Source organism: Lygodium microphyllum, chromosome 16, assembly GCF_053477565.2.
Source record: "Lygodium microphyllum isolate KBCC chromosome 16, Lygodium_microphyllum_v1.1.10, whole genome shotgun sequence".
Taxonomy (NCBI): Eukaryota; Viridiplantae; Streptophyta; class Polypodiopsida; order Schizaeales; family Lygodiaceae; genus Lygodium; species Lygodium microphyllum.
The window spans coordinates 137,896,711-137,917,259 of NC_141150.1; the positions used below are offsets into that span (position 1 = coordinate 137,896,711).

Sequence of the window (20,549 nt, forward strand, 5' to 3'; positions counted from 1 at the left end):
ATTGAAAGCTATAAAGCAATATTTCAACTTTGTAAAGACTTCATTATATGTTTAATATGTAAGAGGTAAGTGGTGCACATACCATAGACTATTTAAGTACCAACTTAAGGGTAAAGTAAGGTGAATAATTAGCTAAAACTTTGCTTTTCTTGCAAGAAGTGCCTTGGTCAAGTAGAGCTCAAAACAATTTATAGAGAGGCTCTCAATGGGTCATTTTAATAGGAAGAAGAGGGCAAAACGCCCCCCACCCTTTTCATGCATATAAGGTGGGTTTCCCCCATGCAAATGTAAAGTGGTGGGTGAAACGTGTCCCCATGGAACTCATGCAATGCCAAGTGTCATAATTTGCATGGATGACAAAGATCCTTAAAATTCTCTCATCCACTTGGAATTTGGCATAATTCCAGAAGGGAAGATTGATCTCCTCATCAAAATGAGTTGATCTATACCACATGCAATGCCATATGAGCAAGTTCATCTAGCAATGCCATATGGCATTATATTGAGCATGTTCATCTAGCAATGTCACATGGCATTGCCATGTCAACAACTAACAAAAACCCCTAATTTTTTTATTTATGTTATTTAGGGTTTTTAAAGAGTCCTCATCACATATAGAAAGTTCATTTTGTGGGAATCCATATCTAGGGTCCTCAAATCGGAGTTGACAATCCAACAAAAACAAGATGCATGACTATTATTGTCCTAGGCCATATGCATGACCCTTCTTATCTAAAAATTTGTATACACATCGACATGGGAAGGACAAGGTGGAAGTGGGATGAAGTAGTGGTTCACACACACATTCTCTCTCTCTCTCTCTCTCTCTCTCTCTCTCTCTCTCTCTCTCTCTCTCTCTCTCTCTCTCTCTCTCTCTCTCTCTTGTTGAAGATCTTCCACAAGAAAGCAAGTAAAAAAACATTCTCTCCCTCTCCCTCCCCCTCTCTCTCTCTCTCTCTCTCTCTCTCTCTCTCTCTCTCTCTCTCTCTCTCTCTCTCTCTCTCTCTCTCTCTCTCTCTCTCTCTCTCTCTCTCTCTCTCTCTCTCTCTCTTGTTGAAGATCTTCCACAAGAAAGCAAGTAAAAAAACATTCTCTCCCCCTCTCTCTCTCTCTCTCTCTCTCTCTCTCTCTCTCTCTCTCTCTCTCTCTCTCTCTCTCTCTCTCTCTCTCTCTCTCTCTCTCTCTCTCTCTCTCTCTCTCTCTCTCTCTCTCTCTCTCTCTCTCTCTCTCAAGATCTTCCACAAGAAAGCAAGTAAAAAAGATCAAAAGAAACCTTGAAGCCATGCCTTTTTCCTTTGTATTGTGTGAAGAGTGTGTGGGAGACAATATCAACCTTGAAGTCATGGCTTTTTCCTTTCATTTGTTGTAGTATTTTCTTGTATTGACATACCAAAAATATTCATTAAACACTCCATATCATGTATATGGGAAAATATGACTCTCCTCGTGTTTATTCAATGTATTATGTATCAATATTTTAAATACCTCTTTAAAAAGGATGCAAAATCTTCAACTTTAGTACATGTTGGTGTCAAGGTTACGAGGAAGACTTTGCTGCCTCAAATGCACTAACCCATTAGTTGTCCAATAGCACATGGTTCTACATGATGAATGATCTAACTGATATGCATCAAGATATCCCTTTTCATAAATTTGCAAGAGCCAACTGCCACCTTTTGATAACAATATCAGTATATTTGATAATAATTACATTGCAATTGATGCTCAAATATAGTGAACATTACTATATCGTGAATTCTAGAAAAGAGGAACATGTTAATATGTTATTGAGTACATCAATTTAGGTGATTTTGGAGAGGCCTCCATGGTTACTTCTCAAAAACCAAACTAAATGCTCACATTATTCTTCTTAGGCACTTGAATCCAATGATAGGCTTACAAAATGATAAAAGAACCATTGGGATTTTAAGGGGTATCTAACAAATGGTTTATCTTTTGATACTAATGTTGTGATAGGTGTCATACAAGCCTCACTTATATGATCATGTCATGGGCCATTCACTCATTATTTGAAGACCATTTTCTATCCATTCAATTTAATCCACGACAATGAGTAGAAGAACATCTTATACTTCCATGTGTTACACTTAAAATCCACACAAAAGAAAAGTACTACTTTGAGGATCAAATCTAGAAATGATATTATACTACACTTTGGAAAACATAAGTATAAATCTTTTACCCAAATGATTGATATGGTTGAGTTGACTTATCTTTAACTTGGTGGTGTGATATCTCTTTTAATGATTGTAAATTTTAAGCATCTACTATCATAATGTCCTACTAAAAGGGACTTGTTTTCAATGCACATTACCATGGGAAATAAGAGATCTTTACTTGTCTTTGAAGGGGCTACCTTCTAAGATTCTATTAATTTTGTAAGCTCACTCTTCTTATTCACATCATTAAATGTAGGGACCCATGTTTTACGTGACATACATGCCCATGAAGTGCAAGCTTAAACATTGGGAGAAATGGAACATATTCCCTCTCATGCATTTTCATATTTGTTGGAAGTAGGAGCAACCCATTATGTAGAAAAACTTATAATTAGGTTGTCTAATGTTATTTTCTTTGCAATGTCCAAGTTCATATATTTAAGGATATTGCATGATAGTGTATTGTAAAAGGGATGTATAGATGTGATAGGATGCCAAGGAAGTGGAGACTAGTTCTTGCCTTGAAGGCCAACACTTCAAGCACTAAGCTAATCCCTTGATCTCTTCCATTAGTGTCTGCTCTCTCTCAATGTCTCCTTTCAACATTAGTTACTCCTTTATTTCCAATAACAACTAGAAGAAAGTGTACCTATCTAATGCTTCAACCAATACTCAATTGAGACTTTTGAAATGACCCCTCTAATGCACATCATTACAACAAATCTAGTACAAATCACCCGTATGAATTCTTTTATGCATTTGATTAACATTCATACATGTCCAATGGAGTGCATACTCCATTGCTCATTTGACATCACAAGGCTACTCCAAGCTACACCATTAAACGAAAAGCACTTCCTCTACTTCACACTTGAGACAATTTTACCATCGAGAGTGTTAATGAGATCCAAGTGACACGTAGATGTTAGGCAAAGTCTAAAAGAGTGGCTTGTGAAAAGTGTTGCTTTGAGGTGACATGCAAATGAAAAGCGAACTTTTGCAACACGAAAGCATGTGGCAACATCATTAAGTCATCAATTTTTTACTTAATTGCGTCAAGGTGACCTAATCGTGTCTGGAAGTGGATGCTACACGAGTGTGCCATGGTCAATACTACACATCTCAATCAAAAATGTGATTATCAATTTTTGACTTAGTTGCATTAGTATGACCTAACCGTGTCTTGAAGGAGACGCTACAAGAGTGTCCCATGTTCAATACAATATACATATCGATCAGTTTGTACATTACCCTATTATATGACACAAGTAGTGTGAATGCTTAAACGAATTGGTTGTTAGGGTGGAAGGATCGGCTAATCACCGCTTGGCCTGACACTGGGAGGCGGGCCTTTGATCGCCGCCTTGGCAAAGGGTCAGATTGGAGGGGCAGTCGAGAAGGCAGTTCTCGACGAGGCTGCCAGAGAGGTGGGCAGCGGCGAGGAAGGGCAGAGGCAGGGACCCCGTGAGGAAGTTACCGTCCAAGAAAAGCCTGGTAAATGGGGCCTCGTCCTCAGCAGCAGCCGCCTTCTTCGCATACCCCATCGGGATGCCTCCCATGAATCGATTGTATCGCAGCGATAAGGAGACAAGCTTCGGCAGGCCTGTCAGCAGGGGTGGCAGGCCACCCCCCATCAGATTGAAGCCTAGATCCAAGGCTGTCAGCTCGGATTCTGTGGCCTGACGAGCCGCCTCGTCCGCCATGTCTAAGCTCGTGAGGCCATTCGATGAGAGGTTGAGCTGCTGCAGAGCCGTGCTGACCAGTAGCCTCGCGTCCAGCCCCCCGGTCAGGCGATTCGATCTCACGTCCAGCACCTCCAGCTGCTTCAGGCCGCTCATGATCAACGCAGCAGGCAGGCTCCCAGTCAGGCTGTTGTTGGCGAGAGAGAGCTGCACCAGGGAAGGGGGGAGATAATGATCTGCCGCGAGCAACTCTCCTATCAGACTGTTGCCGCTTGCGACCAGACGAAGCAGGGAAGAGAGATTGGCGAGAGGCGGGATGGAACCTGAGAGGAGGTTATTGTCCAAATAAAGAGAGTGGAGATTGGTGAGCCGTGCCAAGGTGGGGGGAATGGGGCCTTGCAGCTGGTTGCTGGAGAGGTACAGCTCCTGCAGCGATGGCGGCAGAAGGCCAGGGATCGGCCCAGAGAGAGAGTTCTGAGAGAGATCCAGGGATTGCAGTGAGGGCAATGCTGCTAAGGAGGGGGGAATGGGGCCGCGGAGAGAGTTTATAGACATGTCCAGGACAATCAGAGCTGTGAGATTTCCCAGGTATGGCGACAGAGTCCCTTGGTAGCCTTCCGAGCCTAAGCTCAAGCTGATGACTCTGCTGTAGTTGTTGATGCTGCTGCTGCATCGGAAGCCACAGGTGAAGACTCTCGAGGAGATGGAGTCACATGGATCCGCCATTGAGAAGTTCCAGGTCCCCAGACAAGAGGTTGGAGAGATGGAGGCTGCTGTGATGGAGGCCTTGACTTGCACTAAAGCCTCGATATCCCCTGGGAATGTGGTGCTCTCTGTCGGCAGCATGTTAAGGAGACATACCAACACGAACTGCAGCAGGGGCTTGCAGGAATATTGCCTGTGCATACTGAGGTAAACAATGCTGCTTGCTTGTTCTTCTCCTTTTGGAATGCTAGAGGCCGGGTTGATGATGCAGAAAGATTCAAAGCTCGGAGAGTCGTTTCGGGGGATTTTTGGGACGCTCTGGATGCAGCGACGATAGGAAAACGTCAAGAATGCCAAAGCAGATCGTGAAAAATATGGGTTTGCTAGCTAGCTAGGGACAGATAGTAATGGGAGGCGGAGGCGTGAATTGCTTCAAGGAGCGAGCTCTCAGAGCAAAGACCCGCGTTGCCGCCTCATACGTGCCATGGCTAACTATTGCAGTGCAAAAACAAATTTGTTGTACTGTAGGGTGGGGGAAGCTGACAGTGCAGATCATTCTACTGTATGGAAAGGGGAGAGACTTGTGCGAGAGAGAGAGAGAGAGAGCGTAGGCCAAGCTTGCCTCCAGATAAGCGGGCTGCGGCACTTCTTCCTCCCTCGTTGTTTCGGGATGCGTGAAAGCTAGACAAGGAGAAGCCACGAGATAAATACGAGAGAGAGGGAGAGAGACGTCAAGCTGATGCCACTTGAGCCACCAACGCTGCCACTTGACCCACCTCTCCCGATACACGTACAGCTGCGCTCCAGCACATTCACCATTTCCAACAAGGTATTACCTGCCTATAAGGCTATGCTGCATCCCAATCTCATCCTCTTCTTTACTTCATTATCAAAATTTAAAGGGCTCCTTCACACGCTTAAAACGGTATTACCTATAGGCGAATTTCATACTTTGTAGGGTCATTCCATCCGAATCTTATCCTCTTCCCTATTTTATTATTACCATTCAAAGGGCTTCATATGTTTAGAAAGGTATATTACCTACATGCTACGCTGCATTGGAATCTCATCCTTGATGACCCTTCATCTCACAAGTCAATTTGCTAGGAGGTCTTTTGGATTAGCATGGAGTGGTATGATGTGGTGCTCTCTAATGGGATTTAGGGCAAAGTGCCTAGCTTTAATAGTATGGATGCCATCATTCAAGCATGGAGAACCTTTGCTAGTAATGTGATTGGATTGAGATCAATGACAAAATGAGGGACCCGTCTTTTCACTAGATTTAGATGGCTCATAAGAAATGCTCTCGAGTCTTGATGAAGTAGGCTTGCACCCTTGACTAGCCAAATCTCCCTACAACAGTGCGAATCACATGTGGAAGGATACGTGGGAGAGTAGAGCTTTGGAATTCAAGGTGTCAAATCAAACTCAATAATAGTTTAACCTCTCCCGAGGTGAGAATGACTAGCTTGGCTCTATTATGAATAAGAAGAAAGCGAGTTGGCTAATCACCCCCTTCACCAATAACGATAACCCAATGAACTTCTTCCAAGCCTCCATTAGCAAACCTTTGCTCAATTGTGTGTCAAGAAAGGATTAGAGGTAGGTTGACTTATCTAGATACCAAAGAGTAAAGAACAAATGGAAAAGGAAGACTCCCTTTGGATTCCTCATAGCTTGGAAGCAAGATTAACAAAGGCTTGGAAGGAATCCCCATAGCTTGGAAGCAAGATTAACAAAGGCTTGGAAGGAATCCCCATCTCAAAGGTTGAATATCCTTATGTGGAGGAGAATCCTACTAAATGCACCCCACCCAGTTTTAGTATATGTTTTTGACAATTTATTCAATGTAATAGGTCCAAAAAAACTCTTTTGGGAATCCAAGGAAGTTTATGCTCTATAGCACAAGGTTGGCAACAAGTGGGATTTAATAGATGTGTAACTCTCAAGTTAGCCCTTATTGGAGACTAGAGAAAATGGGATGAGGAAATTTGGAGGCTTTTATAGCTCATTAGAGCACTAATCTTGAGGAGTAATCCAACACTTGGGGCAAGAATAGGAACAATTTGGTTCATAGCAAATCCAAGAGGGTTAAGACCCTCTCTTAGGATTTGATGGAGTGAAGCATGAGGTGATTTCCCTTTTTGAAGAGTTGAGTGCCAAGAGACCTAGTTTCAAAATAGTTGTAAAAAGCTAAAATAGTTTTCCTTCTAAAACTTTGAAAACAATGTGTGTGATATACATGTTTTCGTTGTAAAAATTTAAGAACAATGTGTGTGCATATATAGCAATGGTGTTGTAAATATCAATACATCCTTTAATTTTCAATTTAAAGAGATCACTCTAGAAATAAAACCAATGCAACCAAATAATATGGTGGTAGTGATACAAATTTTACAAATTATAAAACCACCTTAGATAGCTTGTAGGTTTAGAATCTTAGTCATCTTCTTAGAAGACCAATTAGGCTTAGTTGAATGCCTAAGAATTAAAAAGAGTTGACTGATCACTAGACACAACCACTTTTACTCTTCTAGATTATCTATGAAAGTTGAGCTCACATCAATTGATAAAATTTTAGTATACCACAGTTGAGGGAGCATCTACTTTTTTGCCAATAAATTTCAATCTACCAAATGTACAAATAAAGTGAACCTCATTGGAATCATGACAAAAGGGCAACATAAAATACAAGCAATGGTAGAGAAAGATAAAGCTCATATCTAGACTTTCATAGAGATAGTAAGAAAAGGAAGTACAAAGGAAGAGTACAATATCAAAGAATAGGGTGTGTACAAGCCTAAGGGAAAAAGCCTTGGAGATCTATAGTATGTTCACACATGACTAGCACAGCATATGCTACAAAAAACCTTAAGAGACATGATGTGAACAATTAAAGGGATATGAGGATCAATCTAAGAAGTGAATCAACTTCGAAGCTTTACAAAAAGCATCCTTTTGCAAGAGAGATCCTTCTTGAATACACTTGCTAAGTATCCTATGTAGGCACATAAACCAAGTTGATTTCAATTATAAGGAGTTTCTCATGTACATAACCATAATATACTTCACTATTAGAACATGGAAGACTAGATTCTCTGGAAGTGCCAAAAGACACTAACTACCACTGCAAATAGTGTTAAGAGATGACTGGCCAACACCCAAGGAGACAACAAGTCATATGAGCAACATAGATTCAAATTGTCTTTAAAGGTTGCCCTATACTCATGTAATGTACCCAATTTTCTAACTTAGATGTTATGATGCAAATTTTATTGCACATGAACAAGATTCTACATTGATAAAGTAAAGGGCTTTTGGAAACCTTATGCTGAATTATTTGGCAAAATTGCAAAGTGCATAGTATTAAATTTTGGCATTTTCAAAATTACTCTAGCAATTAATATGAGGAGATGAGATCATAGAGCTTGTTGCTACAATTCGAACACTTTGATCAATTCTAAAATTTGGATTTTGGATCAAAAGTTATGGCAAATTAAGGTTCTCTATAGGAATTTTTGTGCATGCTACTCATTAACCTAGAAGCACATTTTATTTGCTTTTTGGGACTATTTTTAAAAGGCAACATCTTGCTTTTCCTCCCTCACAAATTCCATAAGCTTTTTATAAGCCTTAAGGTGATCCCATGAGCTTTTTGTAAGACTTAGAGCAATCCCTCATTCAATGACTATTTGAAGAATGCTTGGGATTAGTTGTAACACATCTTTCACTAGCCAACCACCTTATTAAGTGCTATTGAGACCTAGCCTTAAAAGCCTCAAAGAAGTGCAAGTTACAGAAGGCCGAGAGGAAAATAAATCAAAGTTCTCATTCCTCTTTTCTAGCTAGCTTGCACAAGCCCTACCAAAAGATCGAAGGAGTCTTTTGTTTTTGCATTCATTTAAGTGAGCCCAATGATAAACGTGGCTAACTACCATCACTCAAGTACTACAATGACAAGTGTGCAATCAATGAGAACTTGGCAAACTCCAACATGGAGGCTACCAATATCGCCCCCATGAATGGAATGATTAGTGGAAAAAATAACTAGATTATCAAGATCCAACTTAGGAATGACTATTTAACTAAAACAATATCGATTATTGTTCAAAAGAAAATATGTTCCCATGTAGCAAAGAAAAGTTCATTGTTAATTTCTTTTAGTAGTATGCTAACTTGTTATGGATAATTTGTTTTTTCCTTTTTACTAACTCCTCCATGGTATTGTAAAGCTGATGAGGGTTCTTATTGAGGATTTTTTGTGATTACTCACTACAAGATACATGCCTCATATTGACGTTTAAAGCAACATAAATATTCACAAAAAAAATTACCCCCGTCGTCGCTAAACACGTCAGTATTAGTGACGTTGTAGAACCGTTGCTATTTGCGCAACGCAAATAACGACTGTTTGCGACGTAAATGACGACGCTAATAGCAATGCGTGCAGTAAATTTGCGACCTTAATAGCGACGGTTACAGAGAAAAAAAAATTGTGTACATATAATACTGTGTTGTATTTGGGCCATACAAAAGGGTTATAGTAAGGTGTATAATAGTCGTCAAAATGAAAGCAAAGTGTACTTGAATCCACAACTAGACTAATACATAAAATAAATACAAGATCTCTTAATGAAAGCGCTCATGGAATCATGGCAAGATACAAAGGATGATAATAACATAGTGTATAGAAAGTATCTACATAAATCACACGACCAAAAGAGAAGAGGATATACACTCCACGGATCCAAGTGGGAGCTATAGATCCTCACCATCCGAAAGCTCGTCCCCTGCAAAGGAGCATCGAACAGACTGCAAAAAAAGAAACAACTACACATCAATCCACCATACAATATTACATTTTAATTAAAATTAGTAAGTACGTACAAAAAAGATGAGTGACTTACTGGGCCTCCACGTGCATACAATCTATCGATCAATGCAGTGAGACTGTGTCTCTTTGCATATTGAGTCTCCAGGCTGGTGGGATCGCAGTTTGTAACGGAGTGCTGCAAAGAAAACAAAATACAACTGTTAGAAACACAATTGTTAGTACAAGCGATATTGCCAAAAAAAAAAGCAAGAAGAACAAAATAAAAACTTACAAAGTCCTCCAGATAAGTCATGTGGCCACCACTCCCAAGAAGATAGACCACTTTTGCCTCCAATCGTACCCTTGTTGCCTCGCGTTGATGTCTCCAACATCTTGGAGAATCTGTAGCCTCCTTCCTAAGTCAACGCCAATCATTTGCGTCTAGCCACTTGGGCTTTGAGGCCCCACTCTTAGTGCCTTGCTTGTGTCCAATTGTCTGTGTGATATGTACGTAAGCATGCACTCCATCATCCAGCCTGTGGGAGAACCTATCTACTATGATGGATACCAAAAACTCCTCATGCAAGGATGATACTATGTAGTCATTGCTCCCCTCCGGTATGTTCTTCCAATGATCCAAGACGTTGTGCTGAAAAAATTATTGGCACAACTCTCTCATAACGAGCCATCACCCTCCTCCCCTCATCATTCATGATGACAACTCTTATCCTATCATTCACAAGGTATCCATACCCCTCTGGGATATGTCTAAGATGTATCCTCTCCCACCTGCGACCACACTTCTGGGCATATCCACAAGACTCGTATATATCTTGTGTACCCATGGGGGTGGTATCTCTTGGAGTAGCATCCATAGGGGTGCCACCTACAAATGACTGATGAGCAAAAGGTGGAGTGACTAGACTAGACATCCCCACAGGTGTGATAAATTCCACAAGTGGCACAAATCTAGCAGAACGACGAGACGGAGACACTGTGTCGATATCTCCACAACAACCACTTAAGCCATCCTCTCTCGAACCTGCACGAGAGCAAGGAGTAGCACATGTATCTTGAGCCAACCGCGGGCTCACCGTATCCAAGTCTCCATAGCATCCCCCAGAATCACTCCCTCTGTCCGGCCCAAGTCTAAAGCATCAACCTCGTCTACTGGAAATCGAAGCATCAAAGCTTGCTGAAGTAGATCAAACGAAATGGCATGATGGTGTCCGAGACAGCTCTTGGTCCACCATATCTCTGAATTAAGCCATCTGATTTGGAGACATACATGTAAAGATCTTCCATAGCTCCTTACCCCTCATCCCTCAATTCATTGTGCTATCCAAATATCCACAAAGATCACCTGCACAAACAAAAATTGATGTTAGCATAATCAATATAAAGATTCAAGCAAAGTATGGTAATATAACTCTTTAAAAAATGATGTTACTTAAAATGCATATTCTAGAGTACCCTTATAAGCAATTCATCAACGAATTGAGTAGGTGGATGCTCCAAGTATGACATAGCCTATGGTTCCATGTTAATCTCCTGACACAACTCCGTATACACTGGAAGGTCGATAGAAAGGTTACCACAAAAGAATGAGTCCACCTCATTCTCAAAGAATTCTTGGCCTCCTGCCTTTCCATCATTGCTACCCAATTCTGCCTTCTCTACATACTCCAAGCTTTGAGCAGCTTCCACCTCTTACAATATCGATCCTTCTATCTGCATAATGTCCTCATCTACGCTGGGAACATTGCTTTCATCATATACTCTCGCACTTCAAGGAGCTGAAGGTACAACATACCACCATCGAGATTGTCGAGGGTTGCCAGCAATACAAACGTGTCGTGCAAATCCTTTCATCATTTTTTGAAATCTATTTCTCGAGAAATCCAAATAGACCTTGTTGAACAGTTGCCCCAGCTTCTTCTAGTACCACTTTGAACCACTGCACATCGAATAGGATCATGGAGAAGCTATAGTAATTCACCATGATAATACTTTGCAAGTTCCCAAAATACTCCATCTCTTCTATAATGGTGTTTGGATCTATGGCTCGTTGTCGGCTCTCTTGCTCGAACTTTGCCATGACATCACAATCTGTTGTGGAGCACATTTTGTCGATACGCTCCATGTGGAAATATCGTCCGCGCGACTACGCCACGCTATATATTTTGTATTGTACATTGAAACGGTTAATTAGTTATCACATATAAAATCTCGATACGATGGCTCATAAAACATGTGGTTACCTTTGGACTACATCCCCTCGAGAATTCCCACTCCTCAATAGAGACCTCCACCCCTTCGCGAGAGGCTGCGATCAAAGCTCCATACAACCATCACATAGACATAAACTGCAGCATCTCCTCCATGCCTTGGGGAAATCGAGTTGGTCAGTGGCACGTACTATGTCGAAATTTGAATTCTGCTTATTCCCGATCTTTTCTAGCTTGCTTGTACCTAGCGAGCCACGTCTCCATGGGAGGCATTGTGCAACATATAAAAACGATTGACTTTCTCCTCCATTGAAGCATCCATCCTTTTTTCTATCCCATTTTCAACCACCACATCTCCAGTCAGTCTATCATCGTCCTTTAGCGACCATAGCATATTATTGTCTAAATCCACCGCCGTTGGTAGCCATTGTGAAATATGCACTAACACCTCAAACACCAACCAACCTTCAGCTATGCTACCTTGTGGCCGAGCTCGTTGGTGCACAAAGCCTTTTAGGGTTTTCATGAAGCGCTCCAAGAAGAACATCCATCATGTATGGATAGATCCAGCAATCTCCACTTCATCTACAAGATGCACTAGGAGGCGGGTTTGTATCGTGAGCATGCTGGTGGGCAGGTACTTCTCAAATAGATAGACCGTCTCCACTGCTCCCCGACTTGCGGATTCAATAGATGATGTCTTGATCTCCTTCTGTGAAATCCATTGCACTAAATTTGACAACCTGTAAATCGCCCTGCGTATTTCTAGAGTAAGGCATCTTACGATCGTGATCGATAGTACAAATTGCCACAAATGAAGAAGCATTACAAACAATGACTACACTCCAAATAACAAGATACGTAAGTCACTTATAATCCATTCATAGCACAAACATAACATATCTTATGTCAATCATGGGATTTTAGCCATGTTAGTTAGTCGTCTTTAGAAAATGCAAATTTGAGAGAACGCATCATACTCGTTGGAGTATGGACAGGCCTGATAATTTGGTTCACAATGCACTCTTCTTTTGTGGACAAAACCCAAGGAGTGTGAGGTAGTTGCAAGTGATCATCAGCACGTGTAGCCTTGAATGTGGCCAAAGCGCCTCCATCTTGCCTACCTCCTTCAAATCCATTCGTGCCCCTACAGTATGTCTCTTTCCTGTGATGTGGTCCCATAGTAAGCTGCCCATATTCTTGAAAATATACATTGGATGCAACAAGTGATTGATTTGTAAGTGCGTCCAATATGGCAACTCGTAGAAAACTAATAACTGTCGCATTCTGTTTGGATGCGACTCCATGTGGACCATTTTCAACTTGTACCAGCTTTGGGCATTCATTTGTGTTGGAGGTCGTCCAAGAAAACCTTTCCTCAATTCATGACCCTTCAACAAGAAAGCGGCATGTCCTTGATATACCATCTTCTTCATGGTTCGTGACCTTCAGGAGTCTAACTGTGGCCCACACAATGGATATGTATAATAACTTGAGGTAACCAGACCTGTCCTAACACCTCTATTTAGTGAACACAAACTTGAACCAGCTATGATAGATATGACCAGCGAGAATGGAAGCCTACTTACCTGAGCACTTCCCGAATCCTAGAAAGTCATGCATGGTCCACATGAGAATGGCTTGGACCATCGACCATCGCGATTGCTCATATCTTCCACGGCGACCCCCTCCTTCCACAAAATCTTAAGCTCATCAACTAATAGATGGAGATAGATGTCCATATTCTTGACTTTGTAGTGGTCAGGAACGAGTAAGCTAAGGATCAGGTATCCTTTCTTTGTAGAAAGCCATGGTGGGATGTTGTAGTTGACAAGGACTACATGCCACACATTGTAAGATGTTGAGCGTAGACTGAATGGGTTCACACCATCCATAGCAAGACCAAGTCGAAGATTTCTTGGCTCTCGTGCAAAGCCTAGAAAGGTAGAAACATCATATTGGAGAATATGAAAATTTCGCATAAGTTTGTGACACTTGGTCAAATCTTTGGATTTGTCATAACTTGAACACTATAACTCCAAATTGAGCTCTCTATAGCTCAATAGATTCCATTTTTCAAGTGTTTTTCAATGATAGGTCACATCATATGGTTTTGAGAAACTTATAGACATGTTATCCGTGTGTCACCTTTTTAGCATTCAAAAAATGGAAATTGGGAGATTCCCAAACTCATTGATATTTTGTTTAGAGTCAATGTGGCTCTATGTGCATGAATTCGCTGAAATTCGTTGGACTCCATCTATGGATCTATTCTGCGCATGCCATGTTGTCAAGCTCGCCATGGTTGACGTACGAAACATGTGAAGTATACGGGGGATAAATGGAAAGTGTCTAAGAACTTTTTGAGGGATAGTTTACCCTTGCAAGTCCCATCGATACTTGTGAGCACCACACTTTGGATATGTCTCCATAGTCTCATACTCTCCTTGAAACAACATGCAATTGTTGACACATGCATGGATATTGTTGTAGTCCATACCAAGCCTTCGTAAAACATGTCGTGCATCATCACGAGACTCAAGCATGGTATTTTTAAGTGGTAATATATGATACTTTAGCAACCTGAAAAGAAATAATAAAATGTCTTGAAAAAGCACAATTGTTTTTTATAATGGTGCTGAAAAGAAATTAACGAAGCGTACATAGAAGATACCTGAACAACTCAGTCACACTCGTATCGCTCCACCCGTATTTTACTTGCACACTTAGTAGTGCAAGTAGCATCTTCAAGTGAGATACTCAACACCCATTATATAATGATATGGATACTTCATCTCTAAGCAGATTAGATATCTCGGTATCCATGGGCATCAATGCATTGATCATTGTCTCCATCTCAGGCTCCAAGATTGTAGGAAAGTCTAAAAGGTTGCATGTGTCCTTTGGTATTGACGGTATAGACTGGGTAGTACCTTCCAAGTGGTGGATTGGCTCAGATACTCCATCCATCACGCACCCATGAACTCTTCTAGCTGGCCGCGATAGGTGCACTCCTCCTTGGGATGAGATGTCACCTCCCTGTATAAATTTTACGGTCACATCCAATATTGTATATGATATTCAATTAGTTTGCGAATATAATGTATGATTGATACACACTTTTCTTACCGTTTGCTCAAAGTCTGAGATTGCCTGATCAATGATCTCCAATTGAAACTTGCCGAAGCATCGTACGTGTTCTATAGACAAGTGACGCTTTCGTCTAATTGTCAGCTTGCATTGAGAGCAAGGACATGGGATACACTGATTGAGATACGCCCTCATGATCTTGAATATCATGACCTTCTTCATTTTCCATTTTGTCTACATTACGACAAAATATTGGTTTTTGTTCTCATTCTCTTTTACTTTCTAAATTTATTTAAGAAGGGATTTCTTCTCTTGTAACTCAACAAAAGTAACATCAACTGTTATCTTTGTTTTCTCCCCATTTCTTTGATTCTCCCCCTTTCTTTGCACCTTTCTTTGCGCTCTTCATTTTATGTTCTCTCCCATTTCTCTTTCTTTCTCTCTCTCTCTCTCTTTCTTTGTTGCCCCTCTCTTTGTTTCTCTCCACCCCCTTATGTTTATTCTCTCTCTCTCGTTCTCTCTTCCTTTTCCTTTCTTCTTCTCCCTCTCTCATTTTCTATCTTTCTTACTCTCTCTCTCTTTCTTTGTTGCCTCTCTCTTTATTTCTATCTACCCCCTTACGTTTTCTCACTCATTCTCCTCTCTCCCCCTCTCTTTGTTTTTCTCTACCTCCTCTTGCATGACTATGGTCTTAATAAGTGATTAGTTTAGGCAAGGAAGTGGTGGCTTCTGAGGAAGACACCTCTCGCTCTCCAAATTTGTCATATATTCGATGTGTCATATGCTAGGTGCTAAAAAGCTTATTGCCTAATTTGTCATTGTTGGCTAGTAAGGCTCATTTAGTGATTTGGTCTTTGTTGCATGGTATGTAAGCTTTAGAATATTTTTGATGATAAGGTCCATTTTTCACAGTGTATTTTCTTTGTCTAAGCTATGATTGTAGGGGTTTCTAGAGTCAGTTAATATTTGGTCTCTCTATTTCTCGAATTTCTTTATGTATTTTGTGATTTTCTTTTTTGATTTATTTCTTTATGTATTTTGTGTTCATTTGTTAGAAATTTACAATTTTACTAGCTTGCAAGTGTATATAGGTGTATCATGCACAACTAGGTTTTTGTTTTCCACAATCAATGTGATTCAATATGGCCCTTGTGACGTGTCAAGGTGTAGGAAATTTCTTTCACCAAGCTTTTAACCATGAAATGTCCTCTTGCATGATTATAGTATCTCTTTGTTTTTCTCTACCCCCTCCTGTTTTCTCATGCATTCTCCTCTCTCTCTCCCTCCCTCCCTCCCTCTCTTTCTCTCATTCTTTATTATGTTTCATGTTTATTCCCTCTCTGTCTCATTCTTTCTTCCTTTTCCTTTCTTCTTCTTCTTCTTCTTCTCTCTCTCTCTCTCTCTCTCTCTCTCTCTCTCTCTCTCTCTCTCTCTCTCTCTCTCTCACTCATTTCCTATCTTTCTCTCTCAATGCACCTCATTCTCAACAAATAAAAAATAAAAAAATGAGAAAGAACAAGAACAAACCAAGAGGGAGAAATGTACTCACCGCAAACGCTCGAAGATTGATTATTCGTCTCCTCTTCGCGACAACTCCTCTTCGCCCTTCGTACACTTCCTTCTCTTCTTCATGAACGGTGGTGTGGCAGCAAGGAGAAGCTCTCCTTCCTTCTCTTTCTCTCTTTCTCTCCCTCTCCCTCCCTCTTTTGCTCTCTCTTTCACAAACTCTTTTGCAAAATGTCGTGCTCAAGTTTTGGCCGCGTTTTTTTCGTCTGAGTAACGTCACTATTTGTGACGCTGCTAATTTGCATCGGGACTCGGCATCGCTATTACCCCCTTCCCTTGTAGTGACTCAAGATGTCACTCTAGCAAGACTAAGATAGACACTAAGGGTGGAACATGGGGTCTAGTGAGTGAACCACATTCATTTAAAACTACCTACACAAGCATTGTGATGAGGATGAGATAAGTTGTGAACAAGTCCCACATTTAGTGTGTGATATCTCTTGGAGGAGCAAAAAGGTCAAGTTTTGGGTTCAAGGAGGGTTATTGGCCAACCCATTATCTCACCTATTGCTTGGGATGAGATGTGCAATCCCTAAGGTCATAGCCACTCGATAATTTGGAAAGGTTGAATTCCAGGTTACCAATAGTTTTATGTTGGCCAACTATGAGATTGGCGTTTTTAAAATTAAGGAAAATGCTATCTCTATGCTAGTAAACAAATGTTTGTGCATTGATTGATTGATGTATCATGCTTATAGGATTATGTATCAAACCCTTTGTAATGGATTAATTAAGGAAGATATTTGCATATGTCAAAACATTAAGGTAGCATAAACTTCTTAGAAAACCACAAATTCTACTTTGTGAGTGAAAACAATGTTACTTACCAAGGTAACATTATTTTAGAAGAAAAGTGTGGTAGAGTATTGGTCCTTGAGATTGTGAAGGAGTCACCACACTCTATGAACCAAGGATAGTGTTAGCTGCTCTCATCATTGATTGTCATGAAGTGATTATCTTAGGTGGATGTTAGATTATAGTTAAGATGACCTTCTAACATATTCCCTATAAAGTATAACTAGAACTCCCACTTTTGGCTAAGTGCACTCATCTTAGAATGGAGCTAGATGATATTGCTTGTGGAACCACAAGCTTTAGTTGTCTACTCAAGAACTCCTCTAAGGTTGCAATGAGGGGTACCTTATATGTGGTATCAAAGTTAAAGAGCTTATATACAGAAATTGTAACGTGTCCACCTGTCGACTTGTAGGACATGTCTTAACAGCCCATCGGGAAGAGAGTCCAGAAAGCGCCACCCGGCATTCCCATGGAATGACACGGGGTTTGCGATCTAGGTCTTCTCGAGTTTGCCACGAAGCGGAAGCATTCCGACCATTCCCACTTAGGATCGACCTGAATCAGGGTTTCCCTAATGGTCAAGTTCCTTGGAGGTAACTAGCGTCAAACCCCAGACGAACTACTTTACACAGAAACATCAGGGTCGAAGCAGATTTATACTACACTTGGTTCAAGGAGAATGGAAAATGAGAGGGATGCGAAGCTCGACCTCTTTGCTCATAAGGCATAGTTCTATTCTGTTCCCCTAAAACAGCATAAATCGGGACTCTAGCTTTCTAGATTCTAGGTCATCATTACCTTCCTGTCAATTCCGTTGAGAAAAGTTTCCAGCCAACCGGGACCACCCTTCCGTAGGATGGACCCATGGTCACATCCACCGCACTTTCCTCGGGTTGCTTTAGTTGTCTAATTACCTACCACATTTAGTTTGATAAGCAAAAACAACTTTCTTAATTAGTCAATTAATCACTGGTTCTTTCACGTAACTTAAGCACTGACATAGAAAAACAATGTCAAGCAAGTTTATTTTCAATACTTTGATCTTATTTATCAGTCTTTGGAATACATCATATAATCCAGCTCGAAGGCTATTCCATAATCCGCCCGAAGGCAATTCCAGCAATCCTCAGGGATCGCTATTCCAAGTTTCCGCCCGTAGACTAGTATGCAAGCCTCGAGATCCCATCTCGAGTCATGTCGGTCTCTTGTGCAGGGTCCGAAGGCAAGGGATTTACGGCCAGAGCCCCCTCTGGCACCCAAGTGTCCTCCTGCTCCAAGTAGCACCCACGGAGAGACCTCTCGTGGCGGGTTCGGTCCACGTATCCAACGCGGCTAACAACCCCCTTAGATAGGGTCAAGCAGACAGTCGGAGGTAACTGATGTTGCCTCTCCCTCCAGGCCTTCAACCTGAAGCATTAATTATTTTTTGAGCTTTAGTTCCTTGAGCAAAGAAGTACAAACAGTGCTCCTAACTATACAAACACAATCAATCCAGTGGTCGTTTGTTTGGCCAACTACTAAGGTATGAATCCTTCTCTCCGAATGCATCCAGCATTCGATCCGGGATCCACTATGTGCATTTTTTATGGTGGCTAGGATACAAGAGTTGTGGATACATCAACTCTGATTATGCACAAAATGTAGACAATAGGAAGTCCACCTCTGGCTATGTCTTCACCTTCATTGGAGGTGAAGTTTCTTGGATGTCTAGGGTATAGAAATACACGGTCCTATCTGCTATAGAGGAAAAGTATGTTGTAGCCCGCTGGGGCCTGCAAGGAGGCTCTTTGGTTAGGCCATCTGCTGGCAAACCTTGGCATTACTGATGATGAGGTTTCTCTAGTGCATTCAGATTCTATGAGTGCTATTCAATTGGCTAAGAATTTGTTCTTCCATATAAAGAAGAAGCACATTGAGATGCGTTACCATTTTATTTAACAGGTCATTAAGGATAAGTCCATAGAGCTTATCAAGATCTCAACGAACCAAAATCCTATAGATTTGCTTGCTAAAGGTCTAGTCTCTCAGCGGAGCATTTTACCTTCCTTAGGAAGTTGATGGACATTGGATGAAATAACATGTTTCCTCATCCTGTTGCATTTATGCACATTTGTAATTTGCCACTTTTTTCTTATTCTCTCCTCACTAGGGGCATATTCGCCTTTAAGTGGAAGATTGTTGGGGTAAAGGTGCTTGTGCCTAGTCGCCTATGTATTAGTTACAATGATAGTACCCACACCGTGTATTAGTTACCCATACACCTGTACACTACAGGTGGGATGCCCATCACTATTACTTTATTCTTTATTCTTTTAGTGACATTTCAATAAAAAGGGAAGGTCGATCACACATTGTGATTATTAGAGTTTCCACATCTTGTGTCTGTCTTTCCCTTGCTCTCGCTCCTTTCACCATAGCTCTTGCTTTTGCTCCGTGCTTCCACTTTAAGGCTCACTCCCTTTAACATTGCTAGATGAACTTGCTCATATGGCATTGAATGTGGTATCGATTAATTTTTCTTGATAAGGAGATCAGTATTCTCTTTTGGTCTTATGCCAAATTCCAAGTGGAGAAGTGAGCATTTTAAGGACCTTTGTCATTGACACAAATGATTACATTCGATACTATATAAGTTGCATGGGGACACTTGTCACCCACTTTACATGCATTAAAAGGATAAGGGTGTTTTGTCCTCCTTTTCCTATAAAAAGGACACATTGAGAGCCTCTCTATACATTGTTTTGAGCTCTACTTGACCAAGACACTTCTTGTAGCAAAAGGGAAGTTGTTGGTGTTGCTCTAAAGCCATTTGTGCAAGTTTATAATAGCTGATTATTCACCTTATTTTACCCTAAGTTGGTACTTAAACAACCTATGTCATGTGTATCACTTATCTCTTGTGGTTTTAACAATCAAGTATTTATGCTACTAAAATAATGCCTTTATAGCTTATACACGACCATTTTTGTTACTTTTTCCACGATACAAAACAATCAAAAAATTATTATTCACTCTTTGGGATACACTTATATGTGATATTGAACATGTAGTCTTCTATCCAAATCCCTAGTAACCTCGTTGGTGGTATGTTGTGCCATCAACACTTTGGAGCGCTCGAGTGTATGATAAAAACAATGTCCCCAATGTGGACGAGGAGAGTATAGAGGTAGAGGGGATTATGTTGTGGGGGGTGGAGGGCAAGAAGGGCTTAGAGCGTGTGGAGTAGACAAGCACGAGTAATGTAGACAAAGAGACATGAGACTAAGATTTTTTTGAGAATGAATTGCACTCCTCTATGTATGAAGACCTATATATTAACCTTCTAGTGTACATCGGGCTATATCAAGAGCTTGACATGGAGCAATAGGGTTGGTTGTATTTGCGTCTGCTTGCTTAATTCATTGATAATTTTCTTTTAAGGGTACTTTAATTTACGTGTTTTAATTAACATCTTTTTTTGCAAAGTTATGTTATTGTGCTTTACCTA

At 40.8% G+C, this 20,549-nt stretch overlaps 1 protein-coding gene across 1 annotated transcript; it reads right to left on the reverse strand.

Annotated features, from left to right (window-relative positions):
- Positions 1 to 3,189: 3,189 nt before the first annotated feature.
- On the reverse strand, positions 3,190 to 4,946 carry LOC148023488 (uncharacterized). The gene has a single exon (XM_087696477.1). The coding sequence runs from the start codon at positions 4,766 to 4,768 to the stop codon at positions 3,500 to 3,502; it is 1,269 nt and encodes a 422-aa protein (XP_087552603.1). The 5' UTR covers positions 4,769 to 4,946; the 3' UTR covers positions 3,190 to 3,499.
- Positions 4,947 to 20,549: the final 15,603 nt, after the last annotated feature.

What these genes read in the sequence shown, in the direction of transcription:
- LOC148023488 (XM_087696477.1), bottom strand. Translation starts at nt 4,768, where the DNA reads ATGCACAGGCAATATTCCTGCAAGCCCCTGCTGCAGTTCGTGTTGGTA.